Source organism: Eufriesea mexicana, unplaced genomic scaffold (assembly GCF_001483705.2).
Source record: "Eufriesea mexicana isolate 0111107269 unplaced genomic scaffold, ASM148370v2 scaffold2119, whole genome shotgun sequence".
Taxonomy (NCBI): Eukaryota; Metazoa; Arthropoda; class Insecta; order Hymenoptera; family Apidae; genus Eufriesea; species Eufriesea mexicana.
In genome coordinates, this window is record NW_016910196.1 from 1,331,384 (window position 1) to 1,350,546 (window position 19,163).

General features: G+C 38.7%; 1 protein-coding gene across 2 annotated transcripts in view; it reads right to left on the reverse strand.

Annotated features, from left to right (window-relative positions):
• The window catches only part of scrib (scribble planar cell polarity protein), a 52,899-nt gene extending 34,485 nt beyond the window's left edge, over nucleotides 1-18,414 (reverse strand). For both annotated transcript variants that reach the window (XM_017903135.1, XM_017903134.1), the window contains exons 1-2: nucleotides 17,970-18,414; nucleotides 17,539-17,656 (exon numbers count right to left, since the gene is read on the reverse strand). In XM_017903135.1, the coding sequence (XP_017758624.1) occupies nucleotides 17,539-17,656; nucleotides 17,970-18,131 (280 nt within the window). In that variant the 5' untranslated portion in view covers nucleotides 18,132-18,414. The remainder of the gene's footprint in view (nucleotides 1-17,538; nucleotides 17,657-17,969) is intronic.
• Nucleotides 18,415-19,163: the final 749 nt, after the last annotated feature.

A 19,163-nucleotide genomic window follows, 5' to 3' on the forward strand; every position in this document is an offset into this window, starting at 1 on the left:
TGATTTAATTACGAGAAACTGTGCATTGTAAAATTAATTAATTTTAATCAGCCACTATATACCTATTTTATTCGGAATAAAATTATACAAATTTTTAGGATTTACGCGAATTTCATGTACGTTGAAATACGTTAAATATGATTTTAGTCTAATACTAGTGTGATTCGTCTTTATAGGGTTTAGCATGAAAGACTAGCTACGAGTTAAACTCGTTATTGTAGTCTAAGGCAATAATCGTCGCTTTTCCGTACTTATCGGGAAAAGGAAAATATTTCTATCCCAGATAAAAATTATTTCTTACTAAATCCTTTATACTATCGCGAGCGAGCACGATAAATCTCCGATATGGATTCCCTCGAAAATACGAGGGGCTTCGTATGACAAAATATCGCTCTACTTTGTTTTCCAAATATAAATTCAGGTCGAATTACCCGCTTTCAGCGGACACCCGGTACATTCCGTAAATCCATCCTTACGAAACATGGCACACGCTTGCACATACAAAAAGGAAATAATTCGATCGTCGGTTCGCGAGCCGAGCATTAATCTCGCAGCATATTGCCGCCACCCTCTTCCTCCCACCCCCGTCTTCATTATCTTTGATCCCTTTACCTTGAATTCTACTCGAAAAATTGCGGTCGCTTAGCTACCAAGAGAAAACGATAAAAAAAAAGGAGAGAAATAAGAAAGAGGTGAAAGAGAGGGAGAGAGAAAAACGAAAAAGAAAATAGAGAAGTCGAGGTGCGCTGATCAATAACGACGCGAAAGGTGGCGGATGAAAGAAAATGGTAATTATGGACTCGGAGAAGCGAAACGGAGGAACGTGGTAGCAACCGAGAAAACGACGCTAGTCGAACCAGAAAGGTTGAATAAGCATTGAAACTTTGGAACGACACGACTCGTGCGTAATTAAAGTTGCGAATCTCGCGGAATTAATTAACGCTGTGCGGTAATTATTGCAAAATTCTCGATACGATTAAACGGGCAGAAAGAGTTCAAAGGCGTGTGCGTGTGTACACTCTACCCATCCAATTTGCACTCTGACGACGAATCAGAGGGCTGACCTTTCGAAATTGCACGAATAACTGCCGTTAATCCGAACTTACCGCGGAAGGCCGTAAGCTGTTCGACGATTCGACTCTTTCGTAGTGACATTTTTCGTTAATTTGTCATGGCGTGTCTGCGCGAGAGAATGTAGGATTGCTCAACGACCGTGACACTTGCTTACACACGAACGGGGAACACAAGCTGCCAGACGTGTCGCGAGCTCGTGTGCACATTGCATGTACGTGTATCCGCTTATATGGCCGCGAGTTATCCCCGTCACCTTCTGGAAGAGCTCAAAATGAGCTCGTATGAGGCAATGATTTGGCAATATTGAATTATCGAAAAGAAAAGATTCGAGTCTTTTGTATTTTTTATTTTACCGTAAAACGTGGTTTATTCGAATTAACGAGATTCCTGAGGTCTAAACGATACCGAAGTTGACTATATTTGAATTAATTTTAAACGTTTAGTAGGGAGCTCAGGAGTCAGTCGGCTGTGATTGGCAACTGATCAGTTGGCCTAACCGTATGCTCGCATAGAGATGGACACGCGTGAATTTTCTTAATTGGCTACACGCTCACGATTACTAAAACTTGAAACAGATAATGTGTGACAGAGGAAACGAACGACTATCGAAGAGAGACAATCTTGTCTGTGAATCGTCCTGACCGACTTATTCCCAGTTCATAGTACACATATTTTGAACTGAGAAATTTTTATTCTATCATTGCACTCAGTTGAATTTTATCTTGAGAAATTTCTTTACAAGTATCCTATTTCTGATGATAAACCCTGTGTATTAACATTTTGCTCTATCTCATTGGCTCACCATGTTTCTCACCTTTATCCCAACGAATAAATAGCTAGTTTACGCGACTAACGCGAAATAATATCGTGTAATTCGCAAAAATATCACTACGTGGACATATGGCCACGCTCGAGCCCAGTCCGCGGCCATATACGCGAACAATGGCGTACACGTGTGGATTAACGTCGCGTTTCGCGTATTCGCCTGTAAAATTATTTACTACCAAGACTTGTAACACTGTGACAGCGTTCAAGACGACGCCAGCGTTCGGATGTGAAGCGAAATCGCATGCCGATTATCCACGTCCTGGACTCTGTCTCGCGACCCCCCCGAGGCAACATACTTGGAATTTCAAGCAAGGAAAGAAGCCGGCATATATTGGAAATTTCAACGTTACGCGGAAATCATTCGTTTATGGAGTCACCAAGCAGAAACTATTAATGATTCATCGTGCAGGTTACGTGAATGAATTTTACGATCATTTCATCCTTGATTTTTCATTACAGGCGCGTCGAAATAGACTTCGTGGAAACTGTGATAAAAATTATAGCAAGAATAGGCGCCGGTTTTAGAACCCTTTCAACACACAGGCGGCAAGACACTTTTACTGTGCACTGACCTTTCGCAAGCTGGCGATAAATTTCAATAAAAATCACACCCCCGCTATTTATACCAATCGAAAGGGAATAAAAGTCACCGTTCGGAGCATTTACGTCGGCCATTCCATTCGATGCTGCTTCCGAGGGACGTTGGATGAAATGAGAAAGGAAGCTTAGACTGGAAATCTGCTTCCTCGGATGGAAATCCTCCTACATCACGATCCTTCCACTCAAAAACGTAAAGAAACGTAAGAATGCAGGGACGTCCGTGAGAAAACGCGAAAAGGCAAAGAAAGTTAACGAATAAGCCGACATTTTTTAATAAAATCTTTTTAGAGACTCGGAATGGACGAAGTAGGAATACCCGTCTTATGAGATCACTATTCTACGACTCATAAACGTAAGAAGTATAAAAATAAAAACCTAAAGAAGCTAACGAAGAGCTCGTGAGCCGACGTTTTCTAATAAAATCGTTCTGAAAGTAGGTACCGAGTTACATAGTCTGATAAAAGAAGCTGGGATCTACGTCTTATAAGATCACGTTTCTTCGACTTAAAACGTAAAAAACGTAGAGAAATAGGAGAATAAAATCGCGGAAACGTAGAAAAGGTTAACGAACAGTTTGTAAGCCGTCATCTTCGTGGTAAAAGTAGACGTATAAGCGGAGGCAGAGGTTTTAGAGAAGCCGAGGAAAATTCGAAGAGTTGCTTCGGTCGTAACGGGCAGAAAGGGAAAAGTCGATTACTACAAATTCCATTTTCCCGGCTCGGTGAATTCATCATCGGGATCGAAAGCAACGCGGCGACGAAGCTTATTCGATTCGTCGACGGATTTCGACGTGATTCGTGGCCCCTGACCGTTTTTAAACGAGCTAAACCGAGTCCTGCACCACGGTGCGCCCGGAAATTGGGATTGTTTGGGAATAAAAGCGGGAAACCGGGGAGAGGAAAGACAAAATGTGGAAGAACAACAGGGGAAGCTGTTATTAGCACAATTATCTCGATGACTCGCTGGACACAGTATCGACTTTTCAGCTCGTCAATGCCTCCCGGCGGAATTTTTCTCGGTACCAAACGTGACAACTATTTCTGTATAACCGTGAATGCATCTCTTTATTGCACACTTCGACAACAATGGCCGACTGGAAAATAGTTTCGATGCAACGAACCGGGTATCAACGATGGAAACACTCTGTTAACATTTCTGGGTCGTTTAACGTCAAATGAAAACTGTCTCTTCCACGTTTCCCAGTTTCTCCAATGAAACCTCTGAATTCAGAAAATCATGGATAACATCCACTGTGTTATTACTGTTATACATTGTCCAAAAGAGGACGGAAAAGAAGCGAAAGCCTATTATTCGCTGCTTTATCGTGGAATTTTTAAATGTTATAGTGCAATTACCGGATTAAAGCTATTTCAGTAGACACACATCAAAGGACTTCAGAATACTATATACGGACCGTTCTCTTTTTAAAATCTTTTGCTAACTGAGTTCTATTTTATTTCATATTTTATATTTTATTATAACTACTGATCTGTGAGAGTCAAGGTATAGTTAGACTTTAAGTCAGTTGTGTATGCGATACAGACCAAGTGATTAATCGAGGAATTATGCACAATGCTGGGGCAAAATCGGACAATGTAATAAATTTGATACAGTTTATCCTAATTTATCACGTTGACATTGTTCGTAACGACCAATTACTCACTTGGTCCATAACACATAGACCACTGTGACAAGTTATAAGATTATTCGTACAAAAGAATGTAAAAAGTCTCTCCCATAAACTGCGAGACAATGTAGGTTAAGTAAAACTATTATTACTGTACACCTTACTATATTACTATGTCTCACCATGTCTCGTGATAATCGCGGAACGAATGTTAATCGTATGAAAAAAAAAAAAAGATTAAAATCATAAGGTCTATGGGGAGGGCAAATATCGTGGTTCACAAATTATTCCTGTCAAGGTCATATTTTTTTAGACCTCAAGAACATCATTCTTTTTTAAACATTTTTTCCACCACGGCACACTGTGGCTGACGTCAAAACGAATTCAACGATATACGAGGATATGACCTTCAAACGACCTTGAAACCGAAAATGAATTTCTCGAACACTTTGTATATTCTTTCGTTAGGAAAAGAAGCGGCAGAAACTCACTTGTCGAAAGATCGGATTATAGAAATTACGAGCACGTTCCTGACTTGACTTTGTTAACGCAGGAGCTACCGATCTGTATCTTTATGTACTTACATAGACTACTCGTAGATAATATCAATTAAAGTTGTACGATGGAGATAAACAAGTATATGTAACTACATTTCTATTTCAATAGAAGTCGATTCTAACATGTTTACTACGAATTAACTCGTAGATCCTCGCCTTTTATTGCTTTTTATTCGTCAAAGAACCAGGGTTTCAGAAATAACGAATATCTCCGCCATTTTGAGATATTTCATGTTCAAAAAATTCAAAGAGAAACCTAAGAGATACGCTAATTTGTAGAAAAAATTCTGGAATTTTTCTCCCAATAATTATCACCGAAAAAAAATCCCTAGATGTTACAACCCCCTTAATATTAAATTTAATGATCGCGAGCTATAATGTTTATAGAAACTTAAGACAAGTAGATAATAGTAACGAAGATTGTATGACGAAGATACAAATGTATATACAATTACGTCCCTATTTCGAAGCCGGAGAATATTAAATTCGCCAGAAGAATTTCAGTAAATAAAGATAGCGAATTTAGTAAATAAATAAAGCGAAAGATCTTGAAGAATAAACCTTGAACAAAGGGAGTACACCAAATTTTCTTATCGTCACTTGTAATCGCGTAATTTCGCTTCCCCGTCGCCATTTTCAACCTACCTAACCCAACGTCCACACCCCGTAACCTCGTCCTGTTCCAAGGAACTCGATCTTTATGAGATCTTTAGGTCGAAGGTTAACCGACAAAGTTTCGCCGCGATGTGGAGGTCACATATCAAATTTCGACAGCGATCGGATCGCACAAATTGCTCGTGACAAGCTGTCGTGCACGAAGCAACGTATCTCAATTTCTCCACGAGCAACATCGATCGATGATCTGCTTCGTCGATGTAAGAGCTTTCGTGATTTCGAATTCCAGAGTGATCCAGATCGATAAAAATCGTCGCGAGGTTGAAAATTCGAAAGCAATCGAGCTCGATGTGAATCGTCGCACTGTTCAGGATTCGAGGGTGATCCAGATCGTTGAAAATCGCCGCGAGATTTAAAATTCGAGAATGATCGAGATCGATGAAATCTGGGAGAAGATTGCGATTCAACGATGACCGCGTGCGCGCGATCGACCACGCGTGCTTTATGAGCAATGGCCTTCGCTTAATAAAGGTCAGCGGCTAATTAGCAGAGGCCAGTAGCCAAGACGTTACGAGGCTCCATGAAAGGAGCTTGTGCTTCCTTGTTGGGAAAAAGAAGTAATAAGCTCGACCTTTTATGGAAACATCGATAACGCATTTAGAATTTCTACAGGGTGTTCTGAAATTAAAAAATGAGCCTTAACTTGCATCTTACTCGTTATCGAACAACAGAAGGATGTCTTTTTGATAAATAAACAAACAATTTTGCGACGCTTTTTTTAAATGGATAATATTGCGCCTGATGAGCTTTTGTATAGTTGTCCACGACTTGCTATCCGTTTCAACCGAGGTACATACTTCCTTAAACGATAAGAGACCTGTTAAGTCCTGCATGTCAATGACCAGAGACAATGAACAGTCAAAGAAGTACTTACGAGATAATAAATAGCCACTCAAATCTCAAACCAGTACTATTAAAAGAGCATTAAGAGCAACAAAGGAACCGTTCATGTTCTCACAAAAATTCGACAAAATAATCATCTCTCAATCATCTTCATGGATAGTTTCTCGTATTTGCATAAATCACGACTTTGTGCGAGTCCTTGCATCGTTTTCGTGTCTATTCAGTTCCTCTTTTCCCATATATTTTTATGCTTTTAAACCTTTGGTATACCATACAACCGATATATCTGTAATAGGGAGAATATTTCGGACGAATGGATCGAAGGATCGTCGGCGCGAATGGCAAGGGGGTTAAATGATTTTCAGTGCAAATGGCGAGCAGATCAAACGATTACCGACACGGATGGCGAGCAAGTCGAGCAAATGTTTATGCGAGATTATCGGTGATGAAAGAAAAGCGAATGAGTTCTTCGAACGCACGTGGAATTTTTGGATGCGTCGACGAGTGTGCAGTGCATGTACGAGAACAAAGGGAAGCTGAGGGATGCGGCGAAGCTCTCCATCGTGCAAACCTCGAAAAACAGACGCGTGTCATTGTTAGTTGTAATATTACCCTAATTTTACTTCAACTGTTAAAAAATATATTAAAACTAACATCTCTTACCTATCATTTTTCCTACACATTTTTCCATGCTTAACCTTAACCATCCTTTGCACTAAAATGACGAGTCTAACTCGTCGCGAGCCCTTCATGCCAAATCTCACGATTGTAAGCTACGCTAATCACGCATAATTATATTTCGCAAAATTCAAAGAACTTCTAAAATTTTTAGCTAACTTTATCTTTGATAGGATAAGTATACAGTGGTTAACCAAAATTAAATACTACTTCAATGCATACTTTTCCATAATTAAATCGCAGTGCAAGGGGTTAATATAACTTTCTCTTCCTCCATTCATTACAAACTTTCATTCATGGAGAACAATTTCTTTTTCTTTCTCATAAAACTACATATATCTCGCAATAAAATAAAGCAAAGATTTCGAACGTGTCTTTATTTTCAAGAAAAATATATTTTAATACATACCTCCGAGATATTTTTATCCATGCCCACAAACATATATGAAGAACCTAGGCATCTATTTCTGCATAAACAAATAAAACAACATATTTCCCAATTTCCATCCACTGACCCCCTCCATTCCTCTTCCCTTTCAAAGACACTTCTCTCAGACCTCTATCGTACGGCTCAAGGATGAAGCTCATAAATCCCAAAAATCCTCTTCAACGTTCAACTATCCTCCTCCTATTCCATAACCGGCGAACAAGAGTTTCATCAGCCACTTCCGGCGCGGCGAACTTTCCTCCGTTAAATTTCCTTCGACGTTCCGTTCAAAGCCGGTGTTCCGTCCGAAAAGCGGCGATTATGAAACCGTTCGACGTCGATCTATGTGGCGTATTGTTAGCGGTCGCCTCGCGCGAAAAGAGGAAGCCCAGCCGAACTATTCCGCTCTGGCATCCGCAACATTTCAAATTGGCACGGTGTTTAGGCGTATCCCACGTAATTACCGGCCAACGTATACTTTCGCATAAGATATTTGTCAGTGGGATCCACAAAGAGCTACGATCTTGACATTTCGATGGCGTACACTCGCCCGTATTTTGCACGCGCGCGAGATCGAGCTCGTGACAGAGAGAAGAATAACGCCGAGCGTCCGCGCGAGAGCGAGAGAGGCAGGGAGGATTATTTATTTATCGAGCAGCCGTGTAACTGTTATCGATATAAACGCGTGTCGATTGTAACGTGAACGCGATTTCGTCCGAAACGACAGTATCTTATCCTTTATGCGTGTTGCTGAGAAGGAAAATGGGAAAACGCGGAGGAATATTGGTTCCTCGAAACACGAAATAGGGATCGAATTAACTACGGGGCAAAATTAGATTTGCAAAATTACACGTGTGTATTTGACACGAACTACGGAGTTTTAACGAGAGACTAGACGTGTTTATGCATAAATAATGGTAATCGTTGTACGAGGTACCAGGTGCCTCACCTAAATATCTGTAATTATAATGATGCAAGAAATATTTTGTACGTAATTCGAACAATTGGCTCGATCGTCGATCTTTATTTTAAATTCTAGTGAATGGAATTAAACACGCGTCTCGTACGTGATACTTATTTTCACATTGTAACAAACGGTAACAAAGGCTGTAACAAAAGCTATAACAGTGAAGTCGTGACAGATAACGGTTTAAGGAGCGTTAATTCGCCGATTTTCTTTTCGCCTTCTCTTTGAAGTTCGAAACAAACGATCGTTAGTAGACCGCTAATTACACGATGAATCCTTATGGAAATGATTTCGAAAGTTATCGTACGTTTAATTGAAGGAGTCTGAGGCTATTTGTTAAGCTGTGCCAGTTCCAAGCCACTCGGTTACTTCCACGTTTGCGCGTCCACAGGAGAACAGAAAGAGAAAGAACGAGAGAGAGGAGCACGGATCCAGCAAGAATGCTAAGAGCATTCGAGGGTTCGTGACATTTCAATCCCTCGATTCTTTTCAAAGCTTCCAACGGAATCGTTCGTCCGCTCGTCTCTTCCGGGTGCTTAATTCCACGGTATAGAGCGGCTATAACGGCAACCCACGCGATTTTCGCGATTAAATAACGAATGAAGATCGGGTAACAGAATTGCTGGATCACGATCCTCCGCTTAAGACGATACACCGTCGCGCTCGCGGACAATGGCGACTCGAGAACAGAGAATTATCATCACCGCATGTTCCTAACAATTATGATATAAATTAATATTAATATCGCGATAATTCGCGACCTGCAGTGACGCGCAAGTACTTAATACTGCAACAACCGATCTGTAACCTGCACCTAAGATATAGTGCAATTAGTATTAATTATCTGATAGTAACATAATAAAGATATCAAACAAATCACTCAGCGGTTCCAGTTAAACGTTTCACATACCCCTTTCCTTCAATCAGTTGCTAAACATTACTTTGGCGAAACCATATCACTGCATCAGTTGATAGAGATGATCTAAAGCTTTGGAAACATCACGTGTATAACATAAACGCAGTCGCGCTGAGGCCACCGAACTTTAGAGAAATAATTAACGAATGCTCGTGGAGGATGTGGGAATGTGGGGAAAATATTTTCCTGCACAGTGGAAAACCAGTGACAAGTCCGTCGTTATAGCTTCATTCTCTAGCACAAAGCGTGATCATGAAAATACGCGTTCATCAATGTGATCGTGTGCGAAGATTTATTGCTCATTCGTGTCGCCATGCGGTGATCCGAACGTGCTACTGTGCTTACATACTGCAAGTAGGAATTTTCAATCCACTAATTCTACGTAAAATTATCAAACTTGATCAATTTATGGTGAAATTCGTGCAAATTTGTTCGGCGATTATACTCGAGGATTTTATCCCAATTCTTATCTTAATTAAAATATATACAGTCTATTTTTCGTGGATTTTTTAGTATACATATATCAAAAATAGGCTAGGACAGAAATCATATGCACTTTTGTACGTATAAGAACCAGTTTAAGGAACCAGTGTAAGGAACGTATCATGCATTAACAATAATGTTGTATTCGTGTAGTCGTTTAGCGACAACTGTATATCTCTTTTAGAGCGGAAGTTAACAAGGAGGGGTAACTTACTTATTGACTCACCCTCGTATTAATAAACGTACCGACGATGCAACACTTACAAACTGCTACCACGTCTAAGTGGTTCAAACCTGAAATTCCATTTCGCGGTAATTGCATTAACGAGGAGCAATCAATCCATTTAAATACGGTTTTCAAGCAAATTTGTCTACCGTCGCGTCCCATAATTTCATACTACCATAAATTATCGACTTGCCTAAGTTTGCTTAAGGAAACGCCAAAGAAAACAGGATCGAGAAGTAACCAAACGAAATACCAATAAAAACAAAAATGAAGACAAACGTGAAGATACTATGTAAAAATCTGATAAACTAATCCTTCGACAGTCCTATTAAAAACAAAAAATAGCGAATTACGTTATTTTTTATCCTATTTTCATTCATAAATCACGAATACCGGAAGTTTCCATTCATAAATCGCGGACGCTAGAGAGGTCTCTAATTTTCGAGCTATAGCATGATCTAGTCTTGCACAAATCTCATTAATATCGTAGACGGCTCAATGGGCAAGGTTCTTTCTTAAATTCAAGCCTTTCATGGCTATATGTTATTTCTTTTTCATTCATAAATCGCGAACAGTTGAGATGGATTCTGATTTTCGAGTTACAGCGTGATCTAGACTTCGACAAATGCAGCATTTACCACGGACTGCTCGATGGACAAGACCTCGTTTTAGACAGACGCTTTTAATAAGCATATTGCGGTACACTGTCACAGCGAGTGTCATTAGAGCTGCCACGGTACCGGTATGATAAACTAACTGGAACCAGGAAATAGTCGATGCCGTGATGAGTCGCCGCACGTCCATGATTCTCTCGTGGCTGTTCCTACAAGATCCACGAAACAGGAAATAATTTTTCGAAGAATCCAGCGTACATGGTCACGAAAAATATAACCTGGCCATGAGCCTTCGACGTGCAACTATACGCAAATGAATCGAACGATTCGCCTATTACATCCACATTTGCATGAGAAACGAAAGAGTCAGACAAGGATAATTATCATCTTTGGTCTCTAATGCGGCGATAATTCTACACAAATTAGAATACCAAAGACACTTTTTATCTTGCATTTTTTTGTGTTTCTTGTTTTTCTTTGTCCCCTTTTTTTTCAATTCTCGCAAAGACGTCGAGGCGTCTTTGCAGGCTCATTCCAAACGACGAACCGAGATGTTCGTCCTTACATCCAACATTGCAACTGAAGAAACTCGTCGTCGAGTATTCCTCTCCGTCTAATCGATTTCTCTAGATTAATTTCGATTAATTTTTCAACGCGGCGACGAGCGAAATTTTTACTGAATCCCTAGTGAAGTACTAGGGAATTCCATTTGACGAATAAATTTACATTTCGCCATCTGTATCGCAGCGAACAGTGTCAGTTTCCAAATCGTGTACAAATGGGTCAATCTCGTATTCGTATCTCGATGATCGATAAGCTATTCGCGAATCATCGATCGATATTCCCGTATTAAACTATTTGTTCGGAATAACTCTAGACGAATACCTATATTCCTTGGCATGATATTGAAATAAAATAAAGGGGGCCGGGGGAGAGGCTATAAGGAATTGTGTACAATCGATAGCTCTATACGTAGCTCAAAATAACTGGAGGATCAGCTACTCAAACAGCTTTATCGCTCATTCAGGTGTCCAATATTTCAGAAGCCCCAATACAAGCTACGGAACTTAAACATTCTATAAAACAAGCAGGCGAAGTGTTTCTTTAAATCTTCGTATATTTCAAGAACATACTCGAAGATCGTATTAAAAAATAACTCCACGCGAAGATCATCGTGCTCCACGCCGAGGCACGAATCCTCCCGAGCTGGAGGATTTGATCAGTTTAAAAGATATTCGGATCCCCTCGTCTACCCCTATTCTTTTCGGTCCCATTTCCACCTCATCCCTCTCGGCGAGAACGTGATCAACAAAATGGAACACAACGAAGGCGGCCTTAGAAGAGGAAACTTAAAAACTTTCCACTCTTTCACACTGATGACGTGGAATTACTTAAACTTAAAGTTACTAGCATATTTATAGGGTGCTTCTAAAATTAAGTTCATGGTTACAGAGCTATTAACGCGTCCTTTGTTGGCAAATTTTGCACGATTCCTCTATGCAAAGGTAAACGCGAGGGAAACCTTCGGGAATCGATTTTAGAATTCCTTTATTTCGACTAGCGATGAAAGTTGTCTAAATAAATTGGACATTTAAGTGGACGAAAATGCAGAAGTATTTGTGGAAAATTGCATTCTACGCGTATCGAAAAATTTCACGATATTTGTCTAACTTCTATCACAAGATTGCTATTCCAGAACACTCTAAAAGAAAGTCAACGAATACAAATAAAATCAATGACTCTGATCACTCGGTGATCCCTTTCCAATCTCAAGAATTAACCAAAGATTACGCTAAGAACGAAAAAGAAACCAAGATTGTAAGAGTTGCCAGTTATCTATGTTCATATCTGGCAAATTTGGCAAGATGAACCCAGAGAAAAATGGCGACGAATTAAACTGAACTGAAAGAATCCAGTCCAAAGGTGTACAATGTTGAATCCAACTTCACAATCACGTGCACCTTTCTCCGCCGTTAAAATCGTGGTAAATCAAAGCCTCTGTATTCTTTCCCAGGGAACAAAACCGGTGTTCGCGTTAATTCTCACACGCTGCTATCCTGGAACCGCTTAATCCTACAGAAGATCGGCCCACTTAGCCTGAACGGTGCACGAGCAGCATCGTTTCCCAAGGTGCAGCCTAGTTTATCACGCCCGTGGAAATTAGCGTGGCCTAATATCGAATTACCAGACTTCATCGAAGACACGGCAACTTCGAACGACCTATATTCGGTGAACGTCGTTCCGTCTCCTATGGAAAGCCATTGTGTGTCGTTGACCGACACAGATATCTCATTTGTACGCGTCACAACTGACAATAAAAGATCGTCCTTGAGGACAGTCGTAATATTCGATAAGGATCATGATAGGAACAGGAAGAATAGAAAGAACGACGAAACGCTGCTCGATTCTTTTATTATTCCTCGAGCCGATAACTCGATCCTTCTGAGCCTGAAGAACAAGCCTTCATCGATGGCCGAGACGATAAATGGATCCATTCTGACGTTGGGAAAAATGTCAGCCTGCTCACTAGGAGGCTTCACGACTATTCTAATGGCGATTAAGTTCTTTGTTGGGCAAATAGTAGAGAAGAAATGATAAGAAGCCGCTTTCGATCGGTTCTCTTGGATTATTATTTACGAAAGGGCTCTGATAACGCGTTACGTTCGCGAATCATCGTGGTTTCTCGAATCGGGGATACAATGCACGATAAAATGATGATAAACCTTATAATTTCCAGTGTTTCTCGAGTAATTTCGGTACGGTGTATGTTAAAAGGAAACACGATATGGTTGTAAATCAAAATTACAAGGCCCCTAAAAGTAACGTTGTAGCTGTACTAAGATGTAAGTATCAAGATTATGTATACAAAATTTCAGGAGGATTGGATAATATTTATAGAATCGATAGAGAACATTCATTACAGAGATGTGCAAAAACGAAGGCCTAGAGATTAACCAAATCGTGTTTATACCAAATTTACGTACTAAATGTTATGGTATCCAGTTGATGTTAAGACGTCGTTCGGTAAGTTTACTGGTATAATCATTTGAAGTTATTAAAGTATCTTGATACTTACCTCTTGCCACTTATACTTTCACGAGTCACTATATTTAGGAAAAGACCGAGTAATCTTTCTGATACGCAAAATTTAAAAAATGATGTCGGAGTTTCAAGAAACGCTTGATAAATTGCGTTTTTGAACTGGACAATCGATTGAACTACATTCGGGAAAATTACTCTCCGTTGCTATAACCTTTCACAAGCAGTAACTGTAAAAAAAGGCCGGTAGCTAAAGCGACTGTTTGATTGTGCCGATGGTCAACGATGGAGAGATCTTATCGGTCAAATCGTGACTCTTTATCGGTGTATCACAATGGTGGTCACTCGAAAACAATCGAGCGACACGAGTCAATGGCCACATGTCTATCGAAAATTTGGGTAATCGATTTTGCCTTATCTGGTTTACCTTGCCTATTTTCCTCGAATACTCGACCGACATTTTTCCTTTTTTCTCCCAAATATCACTTATTAAACGGAAAAGATAATTAAAAAAATTCGTACGATGAACGAGAAAAAAGGCGAATTCGCGAAGATTATCGATAATGAGTATACGAATTTGATGAGGGTATAAGAATTTTGGAAATATTAACGAAGCGTATTGACAAATGTGCTGGTGATTATAGAAATGACCTAAGTCATGCACGTATCGTAATATTAAATCTCGTGTCTTAAATTAATAAAATTAACAAAATTAATTACGATTATGACCAAAAATAAGCGATAAAGTGGTTTCTTTTCTTCCTTTTTTTCAATTTTTGATTTAGACCCACTTTCATAATCACAAATATGGTACAAATATCAACACAAATACAAGTATTAAAAGGAGACTGACGATGAAGACTGTATAGCAAATTTGTTACTAAAAAATGCAAATATTTTTATATTTGGTCGTATGGATCGTACTAAATGAAATTCGAGCGATTTTCGTCGATTTGGTATGAGTGACGAAGAAAAGACAAAACACAGATGAGCGAGCAACGAAGTATCGTGATTCTGTTTTCGAAAATCGTCTGGTCGACGTGGCGCAAAACCGGCAGAACGTTTTACTTGGCTGGAACTCCGCTCTCGACTTTCATTGCGAACAAAAGAATTCATTTTCAGCATGTACAATGCCGCCGCTTATTATACACTTCGGTATTGTTCGAAATTTTTTCTATTTTTTCCTTTTTTTTGCATTCATTATTCGACCGTTTCGGCAGAAAATGAAGGTTGTTCACTCGATTTAGGCCGTCCAACGTCCTCACCGTTTCGCACCAACTTATTATTTATTGCGCGCACAAAATATTGCATAACACTTGGTGCATCGAAGAAAATGAATGAACTTGAATTGAAGTGAATAGCTTACTCGAAAAAAAAGTAAATTCCGCTTATACTCTAAACCTTCATATTTGAATAATTACCTAAATAATTTCGTTATTAAATTAAAATCGACTATTTTACTTTTAACAATGGCACACGTGAGTGTGAGCTCTCGTAAAAAAAAAGCAATTAAATCCTTTAATAAAATATCTTTGAAAAGAACACGTTTACACCTATACCTTTTTAATCATTCTTTTACACTTATATATTTTTACTGAAATAAATTGTTTCATTAATGACTATTAAAAAATTCAAATACATCAGTTTTCATAGAAAACGTAAATTTACGTAGAAAAATATCTTCTTGTAAATCTAAAAAAAAATGTTCTAAATCTAAATAAACTATATGGCTTTTGAATTTTTAACAAATTAATTTACATGGAAGTATATACTTCTATCCTAAGCGTGAAATTTATTCAAAATTTATTAAAAAGTTTGTGAAAGATATATCAGCAACAAAAACGGAAAATGCCACGTTATTACATGCTCGAAGGCGGAACCGCGAATGACAAACAGCAATGGCGGTCGAGATCCGTTGTTCCGACTTACTGAATGCAAAATTTCATTTCATGCTGTGGTTAAACGTGTATGCGTTTGCACGTGATATGAACCTAATTACCTAGTCGGACATGTGTCACGCGTGCATGTATACAAAAGAATGCAAATGCGGCGCATCTATTGATAACGAGAGCGAACGTACATCAGGAAGTAGTAATTAAGTGAGAGAATTATCTATGACGCATATTTTCGTCGCACCTTCCGCAATATCGTTGGGAAACTGAGCGAGTTGGTTGATATTTCTTGTTCTTTGTTCGTTCATTGTCTTATCGAAATTAACATATCGTCGATTGAACCAGTTTCACCTGAATAGATACTACGAAAAATATTTTCTAGAAAAATCATAAAAGAGTTACAAATTACTTTATAGTTGAAATGAAACAAAAAATGTTTAAATAATTTACTTGCCTCTTCGTATATATTTCGTATTTATGGAATACGTTGTATAAAAATAACGGGAAAAAAAAGGATAGTATAAGAAAATAAACTTCCAATGTCCACTTTTTACGTAAATGTAATAAAATACTTCGCTTCTCTCCAGAGATAACGTGATTTCTTTCATAGCGCCATTTCAAAAGTTTTAAAATGGCGTTGCTGGGTAGTCGTGTCACGTGGGAGACGTCAAAGATGGAATTATTAAGACTCGATATACCGTTCAAAATATAGGTTATAATTGGAAGTATAAAAAATATTACACCATTGGTGTAACTAAAAATTGTTTCCTATATTTTCAATGCTATTTTCGTATATTCAAATACTTACAAAAGAAGAAGGAATAACCGTGAAACGTTGACAAGAGCATCATTCAGATTCGACAAAAGGATGTTCAGTGAAGTGCAGCTAACATTAAGTTACAAGTGTTGCCGCGTATTTAACGGCAAGAAGCATTCCAGGGGAGTAGAAGAAGAAAGAGAGGGGCTGGGGAAAGGGGAGAGGGGGACTGATGGCAAAACGAGGCATCCACGACTCTACGGTGCATTCCTTCTCCTTTAGCCGTTGTGCTGCATATGAAGTAACGAAGTTCCGTGTGTATATACGCGGGTGGCGAGGGACGAGCATAAGGTAAACATAAAAACGCCGAAGTGGAACGGTAAGTAAATTCAGCGAACAGCGAGAAAGGAAAGGCTTCCCTCTTGGGAAACAACTTCGAGGCGGGAGTGAAAAAACGCGTTTCAACGTGCCTTTCGAGCCACGAGCCGCTGCATCATCGTTAGAAAGTAAACGAGGCGCCGGTTACTATAAAAGTGTTTTCTGATCCTCATGAATCGATCTTTGAATCCGAAGAATGCCCGATAGACGGTTAAATTGATAGGAATTGATCGAGATATCGAAACTATCATGATCGAGTATCGAGTGCAGAATCGACATTTGACACCTTATGAACTTTTAATCACTAGACTCTTTTGTAACTAAATGTCACATCAAGGTATAGTGTAAATTTTAGTAACTTTTTACGTAATTAGGAAAAGAACACTTGGAATTATTATAAAAAATCGATAATTACAATAGAAAGGCAATCGTCAACTTGTTAGATCAACATGGTCGATACATCGGTAACCATGACCAATAGTATGGAAAAAATATAACGATAACGGTAACTTTCCGACAAGGTGCATGTTTTATTATTACTTAATACTAGTACGACTGTTTCACAGTTTATCCAACTCGAATGTCCGACTTGAGGTTTCATTAATGGCTCACCTCGTTTAACTCTACTTTTCTTTATCGATGCCTTTGTACGCGTGTTACTACATTCAACTTTCTCATTGACAATCGTCTAAAATACATACACGTGCTTCGTTCTAAGTCGTCGACAGACGCTGCTTGCTAGTCGGCTGTATACGAAAAGAAAGATAACCAGAAAGACGGAGAGAAAAAATGTCTAGAAAAATATTCGCATTTAACGAAACGTTGAAAGGAAAGGGGAGATCGGGACTTTCCTATCCTGATCACCAACCACAAAACCGCAAAATGACTAAACAGAATAGTAAAAGTAGCAAAAAAGAAAAAAAGAGAAAAAGAGAAAAAAAAAAGAACGACACCCACCGTTCCTGGATACATCCAGCTCCACAAGATTTTCGAAGTTCTGGATATCCGGTGGCAAACGGTGAATTTCATTGTCACTCAAGCCGAGCTTTCGTAGCTTCTGAAGCCGAAAAAAATTCTGAAACAAGAAAAAACAGCAATAAGCGGTCATGTTTGAGGAGAAAAAACAATATTGACAATAAAAGCTACCCTATCAGCTATGTCGTGCGCGTTCTTCGTCGTTACATTATAGCCGATGGAATGATACGTCATGGACACAATAGAAAGAGGGGGAGAAAAAGAGAGAAGAGAGAGAGAGAGAGAGAGAGAGAGAGAGAGAGAGAGAGAGAGAGAGAAGAGGGAGAGAGAGAGACGAAAGAGGGGAGACGCAAAGAAAGAAAAAGAGATACGGTTATAAGACAGAAAGTTGGCATGTAGCGGTATTTGTCTACCTTCGGTAGATCACGAATGTGATTCGCGTCCAGCAGGAGCTCTTCCAAGCTTCTCGAATATCGTAAAATATCATCGGGGACGCACGGCAGAGAGCAATGACGCTTGTCAATGTATTCCACCTGCCTGTTACACCCTTTAAAAATCGGAATGCAGCGGAACATGGTATCCTTTTCACTATCAATCACGTTAAAACAGCACCGAACATAATTGTCCCGTTGCTTTACGGTGACACACGCTGCTATTTGCACATATTCGTGGATGGGATAGATTAAAAGAACTAGAAGGAAAACGAGCGGCACGACACACACTTTCACGCCCTACTCGGCTTTAAACGCGCTCTCGGCTTGTGCCTCGAAGTCTGACGTCATCACGTCTACGAACCACTGATCACGTTGCTCTAAAGCGACACACAACAGTGAACGAATACGACGCTTTGAAAAGACAGTTCCCCCACCATACTTCTTGGCATGAATTTACTGTATATATAGAAGGGAAATCTTAGATAAAATGTTTACTCTATTATAACGATAAATATAAAATTACCTATAAATTAGGAATTCTTTATCCGATACATAGTAATTAAACAATGAAATAAAAATACTAGTATATTAAAATTTATAAAATATCTTCTATTTCATTAAGGCTTGATTGCTACGGTAGATGTCGTTTCTGCAGCTTTTATAACCCGTGCTTAATTTAGACAATGTAATGTATTTTACTTATGCTACTAATTATGTTAATTATGAATATAATTATTTGTTTAATACACAGTATTGAAAATTATGTTTGAATAAATATATAGTAAAATATCATATATCAAAATAAAAAATTTTATTTTATTAATTCTGTTATTATTACAAAGTTAATTTTTTATAAATAGCAGGAATTGCATTCTCGAAAATGTTGTACAATATTTCTTAATGTTAATCTTTTTTTTAATTATTTGTAACATATTTCAACCATTACAGGATAGGTAATATGAATTCCATTTTATCGACTGTTTTTGTCTTAGTTTTCACGCTTCAACCACAAGAGTGCATTATCAAATAAAAAATAAAATTCGTTTTAATTCGTATTTCAAATTTGTAGAAGAATTAAAATATTTGATAATAAAATTTAAATTCATAAATATAATTCACGTTTTATTTTTACTGATTCCATTACAAAACAAATTATTTCCATTGATTAACCAC